The sequence below is a fragment of the Cannabis sativa genome, chromosome 6 (assembly GCF_029168945.1).
Source record: "Cannabis sativa cultivar Pink pepper isolate KNU-18-1 chromosome 6, ASM2916894v1, whole genome shotgun sequence".
Taxonomy (NCBI): Eukaryota; Viridiplantae; Streptophyta; class Magnoliopsida; order Rosales; family Cannabaceae; genus Cannabis; species Cannabis sativa.
Window position 1 is genome coordinate 61,121,931 of NC_083606.1, and position 19,351 is coordinate 61,141,281.

The 19,351-nt window shown below is 29.6% G+C and overlaps 1 protein-coding gene across 2 annotated transcripts; it reads left to right on the plus strand.

Moving 5' to 3' along the window:
- Positions 1-11,172: 11,172 nt before the first annotated feature.
- LOC115695666 (probable plastid-lipid-associated protein 4, chloroplastic) lies at positions 11,173-17,454 on the plus strand. Of its 2 annotated transcripts, none has more exons than XM_030622723.2 (6): positions 11,173-11,640; positions 12,184-12,297; positions 13,003-13,098; positions 13,600-13,674; positions 14,246-14,313; positions 15,449-16,014. In XM_030622723.2, the coding sequence occupies exons 1-6, from the start codon at positions 11,308-11,310 to the stop codon at positions 15,519-15,521; spliced, it is 759 nt and encodes a 252-aa protein (XP_030478583.1). In that variant the 5' UTR covers positions 11,173-11,307; the 3' UTR covers positions 15,522-16,014. The 2 variants fall into 2 exon arrangements, with proteins under 2 accessions (XP_030478583.1, XP_030478584.1); XM_030622724.2 differs by lacking the exon at positions 15,449-16,014 and adding an exon at positions 16,741-17,454 and having other exon boundaries at positions 11,179-11,640.
- Positions 17,455-19,351: the final 1,897 nt, after the last annotated feature.

Below are 19,351 nucleotides of genomic sequence, written 5' to 3' on the forward strand. Positions count from 1 at the left end.
CACTATGAACAAGATACAATGCCATAGATTAATAAAAATGTGGTTGTGTCGTTTTGATGACTTAGGTTTAGTTACATCAAAGAGTTCTTAGAATAGTGCAAGTGGATCCTGGTCACAGAATACCAAACTCATATTCCATACAGTTTGAATCCATTAATAGAAGATGGATATTAAACACTTGGAAAGTGTAACTATATTGCTTCCTGGAAATAGAAATATAAGAAAATTTCTGTTTGGATTCTAAAATTAAAGTCAAAGACTTAAATTCAACCAAATATAATGAGTAATTCTTTCTTGGACCACCACTACTAATTTAACTCTAAGTCTGATTTGCCCATACAAGTAGGAGATTTCTAAGATTGAGGATTTATATCAATTGGGAATAGAATTTTGGGATTATAATCATATGCGTCATTTAATTTTTAAGAGAAAATATAGAATGACATGAAATGATTTATAGACCATTCATCCAATGATATGTTATTGAGCTAATTCGAAATGAATAAGCTAAGAGGAATTAGGATAATTTCGTTGTTTAAATAAGAATCCAACGATGCTTCGATTAACGAAAGTCAAAGTAATCTTATTTATATAATCTTCTTGTTTCATATCGTAAAAATACTAGTCTAAGGTGTCATCAATTGATGAACAGCTAGATGTCGCAGATATAATATTTATCTGTCGAGATCTAACACTATTATGTATGTCTAATGGTGAAAATCCATTAGGGATTTATCTCATTAGATAAACAAACCAAGTTAGACCAACAATGAAGATTCGAAATTAAACTACAACTTAATAACAGAAAATAACATGGTTCAATATAAATTCATACACAATTCAAAAATTATTAAACATATAGCAAGTAGGAATGACAAGTGAAAATACTAAAACATACAATCCTAAATAATTTCCAAGGTTTTCAACAAACTGATATCAGTGTCCCGTTTAGGCGAGAGTCAAAGCTACCATCCATTGAATAGAGTTGTCAGCTCATCTAAAATGTTAAACATTCTAGCAACCTTTTATTCGATCAAGATTGGAATTCAACGTTGTCCCGTTTAGGCGAGAGTCAAGGCAATTCTATCTTATGAGCTTCCACCATTGTTTCGCAATTTTCAAGTCAAATATGGTCGCCACCATTAGGGTGATCCATACCATATAAAACACTTACAAACTACTTATCTTTCGAGATTAAACGGTGCGAAATTGCTAATGAACGTTCCTCCATTAGGGAGGATTACTCACTAAAACAAACGCGATGTAAAACTAACAATGGAGATCGAATATCTTAATAATAAAGCTCATTATTTAAAGAGAGTTGTATTTTCTTTGATTCTCTTTATTTAATCTATTTATTTTAAATATATATTTATTTAATTAAAATTTCCAATTTAGAATGAAAAATTCTAAATATAAATTTTAATTTAATATTTATAAATTTTACTTAGATGGATATGAAAATAACATGAATGATTTCCATCTTAGTAATAATTTCCAATAAATATTTAGAAAAATATTCAATTTAAGTTGTTACAAAATTAATTTAAATTAATTTACAACTCAAATTTAATTTTCTATAAATATATATTGCATTTCGAAAAATTAAAGTATTTAAGAATACAATTTTCGAAAATGCATGTTAAAATAAAAAATAAATCCTGGAAAAATTATTCTAATTTAATGTTGGCCCAAAATTAATTAATAAAATTAATTTACAACAAAAAAATATAATTTTCCTATTTAATTAAATATATAAGAAAAATTTCAAATATTTAAGTATGATTATGAAAATCAACTTAAATATTAATTTTCTATTTAATTAAATACACTAGAAAAATACTTCAAGCATACACAGATAATATCTATCTAGATTTTCCTTTGACTAATTAATTCAATTTCTAATAATATACTTTAATTCATTTATTTTAAATTAATCAATAAATGAAAAAAAAAATCATTGATTTAAGTTGGTCCAAAATTAAAATAAATAATTTACAACTTTAATCTATTTTTCAAATAAAATTTGAAATTCCAGCATTTAAGAAATGCAATTTCGAAATTTGATTAATAAAATAAAGAAAAATATATTTTGAAAAATTATTTAAATTTCAGTTGAAAAAATAAATTTCAACTCAAAATAATTTTCTATTTAATTAAATGTCATGAAAAAGAAATATTTAAGTATCATGATGAAAATCAACTTAGATATTTAATTTTCAAATTAATTAAATGTATTAAATTCAAGAAATAAATAATTAAGTGTAGAGAAGGCTTAATTATTAATCTCTAGTTTAATACTAAGAAAAATATACTTAAAATAAGTTGTACCAAAATTAATTATTTAAATAATTAATTTCACAATTTATAATATTTTCCCATTTAATATTAGAAATAATAAGTAGTCTAGAAATAACTATCTAGAAAATATCTTATTTGACTAAGTATATTTTCCATAAAATTTGAAAAAATATCTAATTTAAGTTGTACTAGAAAAAATCTAGAACTTAAATATTTTCAAATTTAAATTTAATTAAATATCAAAAATTAAGTTGTAACCACTTAATTTGAAAATATTCCATTTTAAGTTAATATTCGAAAAGATATTAACTTAAAAAATATCTAAAATATTCTATTTTAAGTTAATATTCGAATAGATATTAACTTAAAAAATATCTAAAGAATCTTAATAACCAATTTCTAAAATTCCTCAACTTAATTTTGAAATTTTGAATCCAAAAGATATTCAGATTCAAGTTGATTAGTTATAGATAACTAAATATCAACTTAAATAAGAATATTTAATGAAAAATTTAAATTAAGCTTCAGAAAGAATCTAGATGGTTATAATTCTATATTTAATTAAATACAAGAAAATACATATAGTTTAACTTAGAAAAAAATTCTTTAAACTATGATTTTCTTAAATTAATTTCAAAATAAATGAAATTAATTATGTTGCTAATCAATTTTATTAGGTTAAACTAGTTTAATTAACCTAGCACAGTTATTCAAATCAGGCAAATGGGCCTTCACAATAGGGGTAGTTCATGTGAGGGGGTGCTAGGTTCAGTATGTCGTACCCACTACTATGGCTCCCAACTCTCACACAAGGCCCAAAAGAGAAGAATTTAACCTTAAAATGAACAACTGCTATTAATTGAATAGGCCCAAAAACTAAATGGGCCTAAATAAAATCTATCAAAAACTATGATATTTTATTTAGCAACAACAACCTATATGCATCTATAATAAAATTAAACACATAGGCTCACGCAGGCACACAATTTGGATGGATCCTATCATGTTGCTAGGTCATACACAGATGAAAGAAGATTGTAAATATACCTCTTACATATTATTTACTTGACCAAGGGAGCCATGAGTTAAAATCAGATCATTGGATCTGTCAACAAGTTAACCATGGCTATTTGCAATCAAGCAATAATAGGTTTTAAAAGCTTACAAACAAGCTAAAACACATACTCCTGCAATAAGGTTAGCTGGATAGTTGGATGTAGGATTTATTTAATTTTAAATAAATAATTTCGAAAAAATAATTAAATAAAAAAAAATTATTTCGAAAATTAATTTAATAAAATAAAATTTAATAAATTTCAAAATTAATATTTTAATATTTAAAATTAAACCTACAATTTTGAAAAATTAGGTTTCAACCAACCTAAATATCATTTCAAAATTTGCTAACTACTTTTAAAATTTAATGTTATTTTATAAATAAAAATTAAATAAAAATTAAATAAAAATTAAAAAAGATAAATAAATATCTTTTTCAGATTTTATAATTTAATTTAAATAAATAAAATAACAAAATTTAAAAGTTAGCAAAATATCTTACATCTATTTAAAATTACATGATTATAGTTATCTTATTTTAAATTTAAATAAGGTCAAATTATTTAAAAAAATTTAATATCTGACCTTAAATTTAAAAATAAGATAAGATATAATCAAATTTAAAAATAAGATAGATAATTAAGCAAAAAAGATAAATATTTACTATTTTTCAAATTCAAATTACACTAATATCATGAATTAAATTTAAAAAATATTAATTAATTTAATTATGATAATTAGAATTGAATTAGGAATAGTAAATGTATAAATACAGAACTACACAAAAAATCGGAAGTTAAATCCATGAAAAAGTATGAAAAATCGAAGAAAAACGAAAAAAAATGCGAGCTGTACAGCATACTGTCCAGGGCGCACAAGGGGCTGCATGGGCGAGGGATGTGGGCGCAGGAGGCTGCATGCAGCCTGTTCCGCGCGCATGTCCCTGTTGCCCGATATTTTTTCGAAACTTCAAAAAATCATAACTAATTTAAATTAAACCGAAATTAAGTTCTGTAAAAAAGTAACTTGCTTAATTTTTTCCATACTATCCAATAAAAATAATTCTAGAAACAGATATTCAAATATTTTTCACGAAAATTCACAAACATCAATCAATCATCAAATAACACTCAATACAACATGATACAATCCAAAACATCAAACAATCGTTTTAAAGTCCAAATTTCTTGCAAACAAATCAATTACCATGGCTCTGAGGCCAGTTGTTGGAAATTATTTTACCAGGATCTTACATCTACTAACAAGTATGTTGATTAACACCCTAAATATGAACTTTCTAAAACGATGAAATAAACACATATAAAGTTTAGGAAACCTTACATTGGGTGCAGCGGAATATAATGACTCCTTCCGTTCAGATATCTAGCCCTTGATTCCTTTCTGTAGCAGAGCATTATCAATATCTGAACCTGGATCTCTTTCTCTGATTCTTTGATGCTGAAACTCCTTCTTGTTGAAAGTCTTTCTTCACGATCTTCCTCACTATGATTGAGGTATCACTTGCTGTGTGTGGGCACTATTCTCACACTAAGAATTTCGAAATTTCAATGAAGAAGAAAGAGGAGAAGAGGTCGGCCAAAGATAGGGAGAGAGAGAGGCTCAGTTTTTTCTAAATCAGAAGTGTAATTTTCTTGAAGCCTTCACTATCTATGTATAGCATTCCACTAGGGTTAGGTTTGAATTATTTGGCATTAAAATAATAAAAATATCAGTTTAAATTCCCTACAAAAGTGGCCGACCCTATACAAGTGGATTTGGGCCTCACTTTTTGTAATTTTGCAGTTTTATCTTTTCTGCATTTGATTTTCTCAAAAACGCCAATTTTCTAATTAAACCATTTAAATGCCAATTCTAACTATTTAATAATTATAAATAATTATTAAATAATATTGTCATTTATCATATTTATTAATTGAACCATACACAGTATCATAATTAACAAATATGCCCCTAAAACTCTTTCATTACAATTTCGCCCTTACTTAGTGAAAAATTCACAAATAGACATAGTCTAAATTGAGAATTATAATTGATTAATCAACACCAATTATATGAGTCTTACAAGCAATATTATCTCAACTAGTGCGGGGACCATGAGTCAATATGACCGAGCTTCCAATAAGCAGATCAAGAATTTATTACTAAAATTCACTAACTTATTAATTTTTCGTTGAACCCACGCATAGAACTTAGAATTGCACTCTCAGTATATAGAATGCTCTATATGTTCCACCATATAGACACATCATTAGTTATCCATTGTTATAATCCTAATTTGATCAATGATCCTCTATATGAATGATCTACACTGTAAAGGGATTAGATTACTGTTACACCCTACAATGTATTTAATCCTTAAAACACTTAACCCCGTATAAATGATATTTTAGCTAAGTGAAATGAGATCTCCACCATTTATTTTCGTTTGGTCAAGCTCGAAGGAGATCATCCTTTACTTACTATTCGTCAGATAGAAGCTATAGATTCCATGTTCATGTTAGCGCTCCCACTCAATTGCACTACCGTGTTCCCAAAATGTACGTATCACCCTGACCTAAAAGTAGGCTTAACTAACCAATCAAAGAACACGAATAGCCTCTTAAGATTGAGCCTAATCATAACAGGATTAAGATCATTTGATGTAGGATCAACTAGGCGATATTGACTTGAATAGATATTACGGTAAGTTTAATAAATCTAAATCAAAGTTCAATATCGGTCCCTTCCGATGCATACTCCATGCATCCAACCTGAGCTTTACTTTAACCAATGCTCTGGAAAGAACATAGTACTTCTCCAAATGCAAGTAAACTCTGTTGTAGATTATCATATCAGTAAAACCTTGTGTCTGATAAATCTAGGAAACTTTATTCACATAGTCATGTTTACTTTCCAATGTGTTGACATCACAATAAACAGGATCAAGTATGTGAAAAGGGTTTCAGACGAATTCATACATTATGTACATATAATCATGAAATAAGTCATGTGAACCATGCAACATTAAATGTTATTTCTGATCTATATTAATAAGTAAATCTGATTATATTGAAATGAGTTTTATTTAGGGCATAAAACCCAACACAGCTTACTCGGTATTTTTTCTTACGGATCACGAGACTACTGACTGTCACACTACTAATACCATTAAATTTAACGAAATATTCTTATATTCTTAAATATTTTGTTAAACCAACGAAAATCGTTAGATAGACACATTAATCACTACTCATAGTGATTTGTTTATAATCTTTAGATCTGAATCTAATAGTTAATACAATGAACAAAAATATTAAATACGATAAATTATTTATTCTTTTAAAAATATACAAGAAATAGGTAACTTGTTGGTGACTTATTGTATAGATAGTGATTTTTCTTAAAATATATATTTGGTTTTAATAATTGATTATTCTTAGTTTTTTTTTTTTTTCTAAACCATGAATGATTCCAAAATTTAATCATTGAATATTTTAGTGTCCTTTTTTTATACTTTTTGAAAAAAAAAATACTATTTGAAAAAAAAAATACTATTTGCTTTATTTATTCCAAACATTATCTATGTGATCATGACATATTTTATGCATATATGAAAATATATACATAATAATAATAATAATAATAATAATAATAATAATAATAATAATAATAATAATAATAATAATTTTTTATCTATTTGCATTATATCCTTTGATCAAAATAAATCGATTTCTTTGCCCAAAAAATTAAAGAATTAATATACTCAATATCAAGTCCACAAATAATATTCTTGACAAAAAAATAAATAAAATTCACAAATAATATAAAAAAAATTACAAAATATGGCCAAAATTTTGAAAAAAAAAAATTTACAAAAATACTTTAACACGAATTTTTTTTACTCTTTGAAGTTTTTTATTTACAAAATACATCTTCAATAAAAATAATAAACCATTTTTTTGTTGTTTTATAATTGTATTATAGTTGTCACGAGATTATTTTTTTGTTGGTGTTTCTGAGATGTTGTTTTGATACTTCCAAGGTTATAGAACTTAAGGATGAGGTCTCCTATCCCATTTTTGACAATTTTAGAGACAATGCTCGAAGAAAAATTGACATTTGAATGATGAAAACCAACGAACCAGGTTGATTGTCAACCTGGGCGCTGGGCCAAGCACCAGGTCAACCTGGGCGATGGGCTCAGTTTTGATGCCCTTGTGATTGTGGTTTTATCTCCGAGTTTGCTTGTATTTTCATTATTTTTGATGATGGAGAAAAAATGCTTTGAACACTTTTTCAGGAAACTAATTCAAAATAGCCTAGGTTGATAATTTGTCAACTAGGGCACTGGGCCCAGCACCAGGTGTCAACTTGGGCGTTGGGTCCAATTTCAAGCCACCTGAAAATTTTTCTTGGTCCCCAAAAATAGTTAAATCTTAATCTTTAGTGAAAATGGAGAATATGCTAGGAATTATTTTTGGAAAAAATCCTCGAAATTGGTTCGGGTTGAAAAAATGTCAACCTGGGTGTTGGGCCAGCCTTAGGTGTCAACCTAGGCATTGGTCCCTTATTCTGGCACCCAGGACGGGCTGCTTCTTCCCCAAAAGTACTTATTTCCCCATTTTTGATGAAGACAAAGAAGATGCACGAGTCAGATTTTTGATCTGATGCTTAGAAGTGGTCTGGGTTGATAGATTGTCAACTTGGGCGTAGGGGTGCTCAGGCACCGGGTGTCTGGCTGCTCAAAAATGAAAGTTCTCTGAATCTGATTCTAATGCCTAAAATATGTTCGTGGTATGTCTAGTTTATGTTATGATGCAAAATTCAACCCATTTGCACTAAGACTATTCCAAAAACTGAAACCCTAATTAAGGTTGTCAACCTGGACGTTAGGTGAAACCCTAGGTGTCCAAGTTGATTTTTGAGGTGTTGATTCGTGTATTTTTTATTCCTGGGGCCTGGACTTGAATGCTTCATGTCTTCATGGTATAGAATATTGAAAGATAGTGAGTTAAAAACAACTTGGCAGGATCTAAACATCCATTTCAGAGTTCTCGAAGTCAACCTAGGTGCAGGGCTAGGGACCCCTCTCAGGTCAACTTGCTATGATTCGAGACTACTCAACTTCAAGATGTGTTCTTTCTTTCCATATGTCAAATATTGATGTCCACATCATCAGGGCTACTTTTGGTGTAAACACAGACTTCTATCGTAATCATGATGAAAAAGGTAGCTCAATTTGATCTAAAAATGGATCAAATGGATGTAAAGACAACATTTCTCCATGGCAAACTTGAATTGCAAATATACATAGAAGAACCAGATGGCTACAAAAGTAACAAACTAGATCAGGTATGTCTATTGCAGAAATCTCTTTATGGGCTCAAGCAAGTAAGCCCCCAGATAGTGGAATTTAAGATTCCATGGGTTCATGATTTACATTGGATATACAAGGAGTGATTATAGTCCATATGTGTACTATAATAATGAACCAATCTTGTTATTATTATATGTTGATGATATTCTCATCATAGAAAAGAAAAGAGATGCAATAGACTAATTGAAAATGCAATTAAGCTCAGAATTTGAAATGAAAGATCTAGGGGAGGCAAAGAGAATACTTGGAATAGATATCAAAAGATAAAGAGCTGAAAAAATATCACTATCTTAGAGGAACTACATATAGAAAATTATTCACAAATTTTGTATCAGTGAGGCAAAGCTTGTCAGCACCCTTTTAGCACAACATTTTAAATTGATACAAGGACACACACGTAAGACAGAAGAAGAGAAGATGTATATGGATATAGTACCCTATGCATCATGCGTGGGCAGCCTAATGGACTACATGGTATGCACTAGGCTTGACTTGGCCTATGCACTAAGCATGGTCAACATATTCATTTCAGATCCAGGGAAAGAGCATTGGTTTGCTGTGAAATGAATACTAAGGTATCTAAAAGGGACAATAGATGTAGGACTTATTTACAACAAGTCAAAAGATGAAACTAAAGTGAATATTATTATGTTATTTCTCACTATGCATAAAGCAGAGACACAAGGAAATCAATTATAGGATATGCTGTCACAGTTTTAAGTTGATGTGTTAGCTAGAAATCTAATCTCTAAAATGTGGTTGCCCTATCATCAACTAAGGCTGATTATATTTCTGCAACAGAGGCCATAAAAAGAAGCAATTTGGCTCAAGGGTCTTACAAAGGAATTGGGGTTCAAATCAAATGAAATAATAATGAATTGTGACAAATAAAGTGCACTGCATTTCATGAGAAATCTAATATTCCATGAGAGGTCAAAACACATAAATATCAAGCTGCACTTCATCAGAGATATCATAACAGAAAATGAAGTGTCTATGAAGAAAATTGGGACAAAAGAGAACCCAACAAACATGATGACCAAGTATGTGAGTTTAGCTAAGTTTAGACTTTATCTAAACTTGCTAAACATCTTCAAGTGCTAGTTAAGGAATAAAGTCCAGTCCAATCCCAAGTCTCTATGGCTAAGTCCTCACTTAATGATCAAGGGGGGATAATTGTTATGTTTGGTCACTAATTAAGGGACATTTCCTAAGCTACCTGTATTAACTGTCTGTTATGACAGTTAGAACCAGTTCCAAACCTTATAAGCTATAAATAACTACTCATTTGTAATTCTAGGCACCGATAGGGAATCTCAGAGAGGGTTAGTGAGCTATTTTTGAGAGAGAAAAAGAAAGAAATGGAAGGTTACAATGACATAGTGTGTATCTCATCACTATAGCCACAAGTGAGGATAAATTGTAATTGATGCAAAACTTCTTTGAGTCTTGAGTTCAAGTATTCATTGAGTGAATTGATTTTAATGCAACTATATTCTTAGATCAATAAAGATTCTAAAGCCATTGGAGTTGTTCTGGCTGGAGAGTAGGCTTGTGATGTAAACTTCATCATCTTGTTCAAACTTGGTTAAGATTTGGTGTTCTGTTTTACGTCTCATGTATTTTGTTAAATTCAGTTCATCTTTTTCTTTTTAGCATTGCACTTGTTCTAATTCACATTGCATGGTCTTGTGTTTTTATGAATCACAACACTAACTAATTAAAAGAATATAAACTTTCGTAGCATATGATTTGAACGGTACTACTACTTGTTGCCTTGTACCTTTACACAATAAAAATTGCTAATAACATTTTAGGTTGGCCGATATCACGATAAATATTATATAATTTTTAGTGTAATTTAATATGGAATCCTAAATATATTTTAATACTAACCTTTATTTAATTTTAAGTAAGTACTATTTTAAATCTTGTATTTTATAAAAGTTACTAATTTGACTCTCTATTTTATTAAATGATAAAATAAACTCTGTATTTTTTAAAATTGTACTAATAAGATCCTGAACTGATTTTTTGTCGAAATAAAACTTAATAATAATCTGATGATGTTATGATAAAAATGGTTATTCTGTATCTATTCGTGTTAAAAATTATTGTTATTCTGTATCTATTCGTGTTAAAAATTGATTATATTTAAAAATAAAATTGTTAAAAATTGAGCTTAGAGTCTTATTTTTATTATTTTAAAAAATATAAAGTTCATTTTATCATTTAATAAAATAGAAAATCTAATTAGTAATTTTTGTAAAAGACAAGTTATTTATTTATTTCTTTTTTGGAAAGAAGCAAAACACAAGTTCAACAATCGTATTTATCCATTAATCTTGGTTGACAATTGTCCTGTTTGTAGAGTATTTATTTATTTATTTATTTTTTTTGTCTTTTTTCCTTTTTGAGAAATTTTATCTTATTATGTGAGAAAATGATAAGAGATTTGATTCACGAAATAATATCCCACAACTGCTATCCCAACCAACTCTTTGTCACTTAAATAATCACAACTTTCATACATTACATAATACATACTGTAAAACCCATAATTATTTATAATCATGGCTTTCTTATCTTCATACTCTCCACTATCCCTTCCCACCCTCCATTCTTCCTCATCTTCTTCAGCTCCGAGACTACTCCTCACTTCTTCTCCGACATTAACGCCATTAAATCACTACTTCCCAACCTCCCAACCCCTCACCGCCATCCACACGCCGTTAACTACTACTTCTGATCCCCACAAGTGGAGAACCAATGTCTCATTCTTTTCTTCACTCTTGCCCAAAAAAGGCAAAGACGCTACAGAGCTCAAGGAAGAGCTTCTCGAGGCCATTGCCCCTCTTGATCGTGGCGCAGAGGCCACCCCAGAAGACCAGGAGAGAATTGATCAGGTTTCCTTTTTTTTTTTTTTCCTTTCTTATACTTAACTTTTGGGTTTTATTGATTTTTCACCTTTGAAATGAATTGCATTACTTAAAATGTATGGAGTAATTGTATGGTGTGTGTGTGTGACTGTGTGTTGAGGAATGGAAATATTGTTCATGTTTGAATTTTGTATCTGATTGGGGGCTTTAAGGATATTTAGATTGCCAACATAAGTGTTAGTAAGCAAAAGCATACATTATATTTTTGGAGGATAATTGTTTTGTATGGATGATAATCATTAAATCTCTTGTGTGATTTTTTTTATGATATTAAATAATTAGGATTGACCTATACAAAATTATAAAAGGCTGCATATGGTTCTGGGGTCCTATAGGCCTCTTTGATGCCCCATATACTATTATTGTATAACATCTTTTATTTTACTTGAATCTCTAACTTAGGATAGATTCTTTTGTGGAAAAGTTTGAGCTGTAATTTATCTTACATTATTTATTACTAATGTGTGTACACATTTTTGTGTTTTGATTCTTGCATTTATCTCTAAATAGATTGCCCGCAAACTTGAAGCAGCTAATCCAACAAAAGAGCCACTTAAATCTGATTTATTGGACGGAAAATGGGAACTCATATACACTACGTCAAGATCGATTTTGCAAACCGGGGTGAATTTCAACTCCTCATTTCACTTTGTTTATGTTTTTAATTATGTCAGATAAGGTAGAACAACATAGCACAAAAGCTATTACTACTATAATTACAAAAGTGATTACACCAAGACTCGGACACTTTGATCACATTAGGAAGGAACTTAAGGTCCTTATTTATACTTGTATAAGTCAGTTTATGAACTGATTTCAAGAAACTAGAATATTCTAGCCTTGTGCTTGGTCCTGAGCTTAAACCCAAAACTAGAAAAATATTGATTTTATTTGCTTCTTTTTGTAATAATAAAGTAATTATGTTCTTTTCCACGTATTGTTGCACTGTGTTGGGGATGAAAAATTATAACATACCTCAGGAAAATGCACTCTCTCCATAAAAACGTAAACATCTCCTCTTTATTTCTTCAACTTTTTTATCACAAAGGGTCTGCACATTTCTATATAGTCTCAACTCCTGTAATGTCTTTCCCAGTTATCTTTTGTCCTTAGGAATTTTTAAAAGGGTAATACTTTAGTCATTTTATGTTACTTCCATCTTTTTGGCAGTTAGTTTGATCATTTGTTTTTAATGCATCACTAGATTTTCTATTTGGCACAAGACATCAATATGACAATTGTTACTACAGTTTCTTGTCAAACCAATAGTTAAAAACTTGTTTCATACATGTTCAAATGACATTCGCATAAATAATGTTATTATGACAGAGACCTAAATTTTTAAGATCAATTGCAAATTACCAAGCTATCAATGTGGAGACACTTAGGGCGCAAAATATGGAATCCTGGCCTTTCTTTAATCAGGTATTGGTTTCTCTCTTATATTTGTTAATCAATTATTGTATTTTTTGCCACAGCTTCATGATCCATGGCTGTACAATACTCAATAGCATGTTTGTAAAGCCTTATATCAAAGCATTAATTTGTTTTAATGAATCATTAATCACCTCCAACTGGTAGTAATTGAGGGAACAGTTCAAGAAACATATGACAGCTTCATTGTTTAAAAGGCTTGGAATCCTCTGTTGATTACAACATGTTGTATTGTAGGTCATTAACATTAGATATTAATAGCTTTTCTCAAGAAGATTCAGTCTCAAATATACTATTTTATTGAAAATGTAAGGAAATCATTAAACTATTGTAACCTTGGGAAACCCATCTTACCACACATGCTATTGCAAAGTTCCAAAGTGAATTTTTTTCATTCAACTCAGAGTTAGCAGCATAGGATAACATTTTCCACCATGCACAATACTCTTAAACACATTTTTTTCTTTCAAAATTTTCATTAACGTTTTGTAGGTAACGGCAGATTTAACACCTTTAAACTCAAGAAAGGTGGCAGTAAAGTTTGATTACTTCAAAATTGGAGGTCTTGTAAGTATTTTTCTTCTTCTTATATATTTATTTATTTTTCTAATTTTGGAGAAGGGAAATTCTTCTTCTTGGTTTATAATATTATGTCTGAATGTGATGTCGAATCATTCTAATTTGTGCCCACTATTTATAGGTTCGACCACACTATTTTTAAAATGAGTTTGTGCCTAGCATTATTCATTTTTATAGATTAAACAAAATCATATGGCAATACCATTTTCGCATAGGGGTAAAAAATTGGTAAAACTCTTTCCTAGGGAATGCTGGAACTTCTAGACACCTATTTTAAACTTTAATAAATTACTTTCTTTAACTAATTTCAAATTTGTGTGCTCTAACATATTTTAGTTCTCCTACAACGTTCCAAGTTTTTTTTCTCTCCATTACAATAGATAAGATTTCATAAAAGGTAGTTCGTAGTCTGATCTTGATGTCTCGGTTAAATAATTACTGATACATGCTTAATTCTTCATTGATAATATAATGGCTTCAGCCATGTAAAAAAAATGTGATCAGTAGAACTGTTTTCTATGATGGTTGAATTCATATTTGCTTATTTCATGATATACAGATTCCAGTTAAAGCTCCTGATAGAGCCCGTGGAGAATTAGAAATAACATACTTGGATGAAGAGTTACGGTAAGTTAAACATCCTTGAAAATCACAAATACATATGCATATATCAACCTCAAAACAAATAAGACATCCAAAGAGTCTTGCTAAATTGATTTCCTGAAATTTGCTGTTACATATAAAAGGACCTCAAACTTATAGTTTTGCTTGAAAAACACAAACTCTTACCGTGTAGAAAGAGGTCTGGTAGGTTGGTTTTGTGAAATTTTTTGTTCATACAGCTTGAAACTCGTATTCACTATCTATGCTGAGAACTAAGTCCTATAGATGCTAAAAATACATACTCCTAATGTTCTTTAGGGAAAATAGAATTAATTAAAGAATTAGATATGATAAAGAAAACAGCCTTTGTGTCATCAATGATCCTTACTATTCCAACCATATTAAACTTATTTGCTCAATATATTGATGATATGGAGGAAGACATTCTTAATACAGTCTACTAACTAGAAATAGTAATGATATGAGAGTTCGGTTAAATCCTTTTAACTTAAGACATCTCATTCCTTTGTCTTTTAGTATGAGCACTTTATGGTCTGAGAGCCTTGACAAAAATGGAAGAAAATAAATAATAGCAAAGCAAGAGAATTTATGATATTGATAGCCAAGACTAATCTTTCTAATCACAATAATTTATTATTTTGATTTACTCAGTAGTAATTTATAATTATAATACACTTTTCAAGTGGTAAATATATCTTTTAGAATAAAATTATATCACAAATGTTTTTCCGAAAGAAGCAAATGAAAAAAAAAGAGGAGAAATTTTTATTTGTACGGCGGTTTACTAATCAGACTTCAGAATTACATCTTATCAAATGCCTCACTTCAGTCAGTTTTCAATTGCAATAATCCCCATTTGTATTTCTGTTCTAGGATTGAGTGGCCTAAAAGGACAACAAAGTTCTTTACTAAACATTGTGTTTTGATTTCTTTTTGTCTCATTCGATATTAGTGAAAGTGCTAAATTCTTTCTACTAGAGTGGCTGTTGTTCATTAACATGTCCTCAAACGTTGTTTTGACAGAAAATTAGTAGAACTTGAAAAGATGCCATTTTCCTTTGATTTTCTGTTATGGACCATATGCAAATGATAATAAATACCAACTCATGAAAGGTGATATGTCTTGTTTCATTGGCAGTGTGTCTAGAGGTGATAAGGGAAACTTGTTCATCTTGAAAATGATTGACCCGTCATACCGGGTTCCTGTCTGACTGGTTCTCAACTAGCTGTCTTTCACATTGCCCCTGATCAAATGCTTTAATAGCTTTGATAAATGAACTTGAATTCTGAAACTTGATGATTTTGCTGGAAGAAACTCCAACCAACTTGTTTGTCTCTCCTCATATATACAATGCTAGTTACTTGGAAGCCAGAAACTTTTCCTCCAATTGTTCAGCTACCATCATCATTTGCACAGAAACCATCAAGAAAAGCAATAATAGTGAACTATTGCTTTGTGGAGTACTTGTAATGTAATCTAGTGTAATGTAAATTAGATTTCTTTTTATTCTTCCCTTGGAAACAGATTCAAGAGTTGACTTGTAACATAAAGTGGAATAAGTGACATTGTGGAATGCTTGGGATTTGGTAGTAGTATCTCAAGTATTAGAGATGAGTTCATGCTTGTATAAGAAATATTTTTACAGATCTCTTATCACATGTGCCCATCATTCATAAAGAAATTCAAAATTTTCTTATATAAAAGCTTTAGAGTGCCCTTTATTGCATTAGACTTGGGAAAAGAATTTACTTGCATTAAAATACTTAACGCAATAAGGTTGCTGAATAAACACTTTCTTAGCACTCACCGGTAAACCATCAGAAGTTCTGGCCACTAGCCCAAGACGACAGTTGCCGGTTATAAAACAAGTACCAGCATCCACATTGATCTTAGGGAGCCATTTTTTCCTTTGGTAGATCTCGTGTTACAACCCCTAAACTCATACATATAATTCCAACAGCAATCTAATTAGGTTATACCCACCATGACTGCATTTTGTTTTTTTTTCCTTTTGACGGGTAAACCAGACAATGAACCACTCGAAGTCATCTTAGGATAATCTCAACCAGGAAGTGATGTCTTTGTTGTGAAAGCTTGACTTCATCTCCAAAACTGTTCTTTTCCCAAATATACTTTTCAACCTTGCAATTCTAAAGAGCGTGGCTGATATCTTCTATAGTGTTGTTTCCACGCCCAAAGCAAACTTGGTTAGTAGGAACTGATAACACATAACAACTTTTCTGTTTTGTTAGTTAAAAATCTGTTAGTATTGGTTAGGTAGTTGTTAGTTATTGTCTTGATTTCTTTCTTGCTTTGTAACAAACTCTTGTGGCTTATATAAATAAAGGACTACTCTAATTGTTAGGTTAGTTTTTGTCAAGCTAATCTCAATTAGCATTTTTCACTTTCCTACTGTTTCATGGTACCAGATGCCTTTGACGAACGTTTTCTTCATCTGTTTCTGCACCTGCAACAATGGCGAATGCCTCCTCCTCCACTGCTCATGCGTCTATGGCACATGCCTCCTCCTCCCCTGCCCCTGCAAATCATCCATGGAATCCTTTTTCCAACTCTCTCACCTCATCTCTTACTCTGAAACTCGATCGTCTCAACTTCTTATCTAGGAAATCTCAGGTGGTTCCAGCTGTTATTGGGCATGATCTTGACGGAATATTGTTTACTGGAGTTCCACCACCTCGAAATCTTGTAACAGGAATCCCAAATCCAGAGTACGTGCAATGGCGAAGGAGGGATCAACTCCTCCATTCATGGCTTCGATCCTTCATGACAGAAAGCATACTTGCATTCAACGAGAAACAACCTTCTTAGTCAGCATAACCGTTTAAAAGATAAAAACAAAGAGCAGTTGGGTAGTTATTAAATATTATCCCATGTGCATATAAATGAAACGTGGGGAATGTCTACGTTTCATCAGCAGTTGTAAGTGATTAGATCCCAATAAAAATAACTACTAACCTATACACCTATAAATAGGGACAGAATTTATGGGAAAAGGGAAGAAAAAATTGAGGGAGAATTCTATTATTTATATTTATTCATAATTATACTTTGTATTCAAATAAATATTCCTAATAATATGGACTCGTGGAGTATGTAGATTTTAATTATAAAACCACGTAAAATATCTGGTGTTCATAATTATTATTAAAATCTGTAGTTAATTTATTACATAAAAAGCTATATATTTGGTTAATGAAAATTTACATTAACATCTACTACTGCACATTGTGTCAATTAAAAAAAAAATTAAGAAAAATCTTATCATTGTATTTTAATAAAATGTGTTTTAAAAAATAAACTAGATTATATATGTATCTAAATTACAAAGCAACACACATACAACCAATTTTTTTTTTTTCAAGAATAAACTAAAAATATACACCATAAAAAATACACATGAATAAAAAAATAACTAAAAAATAATTGTATAACAAAAAAAATATTCTAAAAATCACTTAAAAACAATTAAAAAATAACATAAAATTAACAAAACAAATGCACATATATACAAAAAAAAAATGTATGTAATAAACTAAAAATATACACCATAAAAAATGCATATAAACTAACCAATAACTGTACAAAAAAAAAACACATAAACAACTATAAAACACTTAAACAACAACATAAAAACAACTATAAAATAACAAAAAGACAGTTATAAATCAATAGAAAAATAACAAGACATCAACCTTGTTAAAATATGCAAATCATTCATAAACTAACTCCCAATAAACTATAAAACATTCGAAAAAATACTCTTATTAATCATATAAAAGAGAGGAAGATATAGGAGGAGTGCTCTTAATTTTTTTTTTAAGATAGAGAAAGAGTGTTAAAAAAATATGAGAAAAAGTGTGAAAGTAAAAAAAAACATATTTTAGTAAAGGTTAAAAGACATTAATTAAGATTATTTTTTTATAAAATGTGACTAATTAAAGAAAAATAGTATGAAATAGTTTGAGTGTGAAAAGTAAGAAAATATAAAAAAGAAAAAGAAATATAATAAGTGTGTATTTTTTTTTTTTAAATAATAAAATACAATTTTTTGAGAGACTGAAAAAGTATTAAAAAAAATATATATAATTATTTAGGATCACTTTAATTTTTAAGAAATTTCGAATAGTTTACAATATCAAAATTAAAATTCACATATTTTATTATTTTTTCTTATACGTTTGGTTAACAACTGTTTAAACTTTATTTTTTGGTATTGTAAACTATTCAGACTTTTTATGAAAATTTACAAGTAGCCTTAAATAACTACAACGTACACGATCATAAAAAAATTAGACTAAATTTTTTTTTTTCTGAATACTGGAACCCGTAGGGGGTCTATCAAAATGACCCTTTAGGGGAGTCTACTACAGAATTTCCTATAGTTTAATATTAAAATAGACTAAAAGTTATTAGAAATTTTTGTAGTAGACCCTCCTAAAGGATCGTTCATGACCGTGTACGTTGTAGGTATTTATGATTACTTGTAAATCTTTAAAAAATTCTTAATAGTCCACAATGTTGAAAATAATGTTTAAACAGTTACTAACCACACATATAAGAAAAAATAACAAAATATGTGAATTTTATTTTTGGTATTGTAAACTATTTGAATTTTTTTAAAAATTTACTGGCAGTCCTAAATAAATATTACATACACAATCATGAAAAAAAAATTAGACTAAAAAATGTTCTTAAGTGCTGAAATAGATAGTGAGTCTACTGAAACATCCCTTTAGAGAGGTGTACTGAAGACTTACCCAAAATATTTTGTCAAATAAATATACTAAAAGAGTATTTTTCAAGTTTAATACCTAAAGTGATCATAAAAACTATAGGAAATTTCTATAATAGACCCCCTAAAGAGTCATTCTGGTAAATCCCTTATTAGTTTAGGCATGTTATCCTAAATTTTGCACTCTAACGTGGCATCACGGGAATGGTGACACGTGGAGTCCACTTGGAGCATCTGCTCGGAACGATAGACCGAGCAGGATGCCTCGCTGGAACATCCAGAATGAG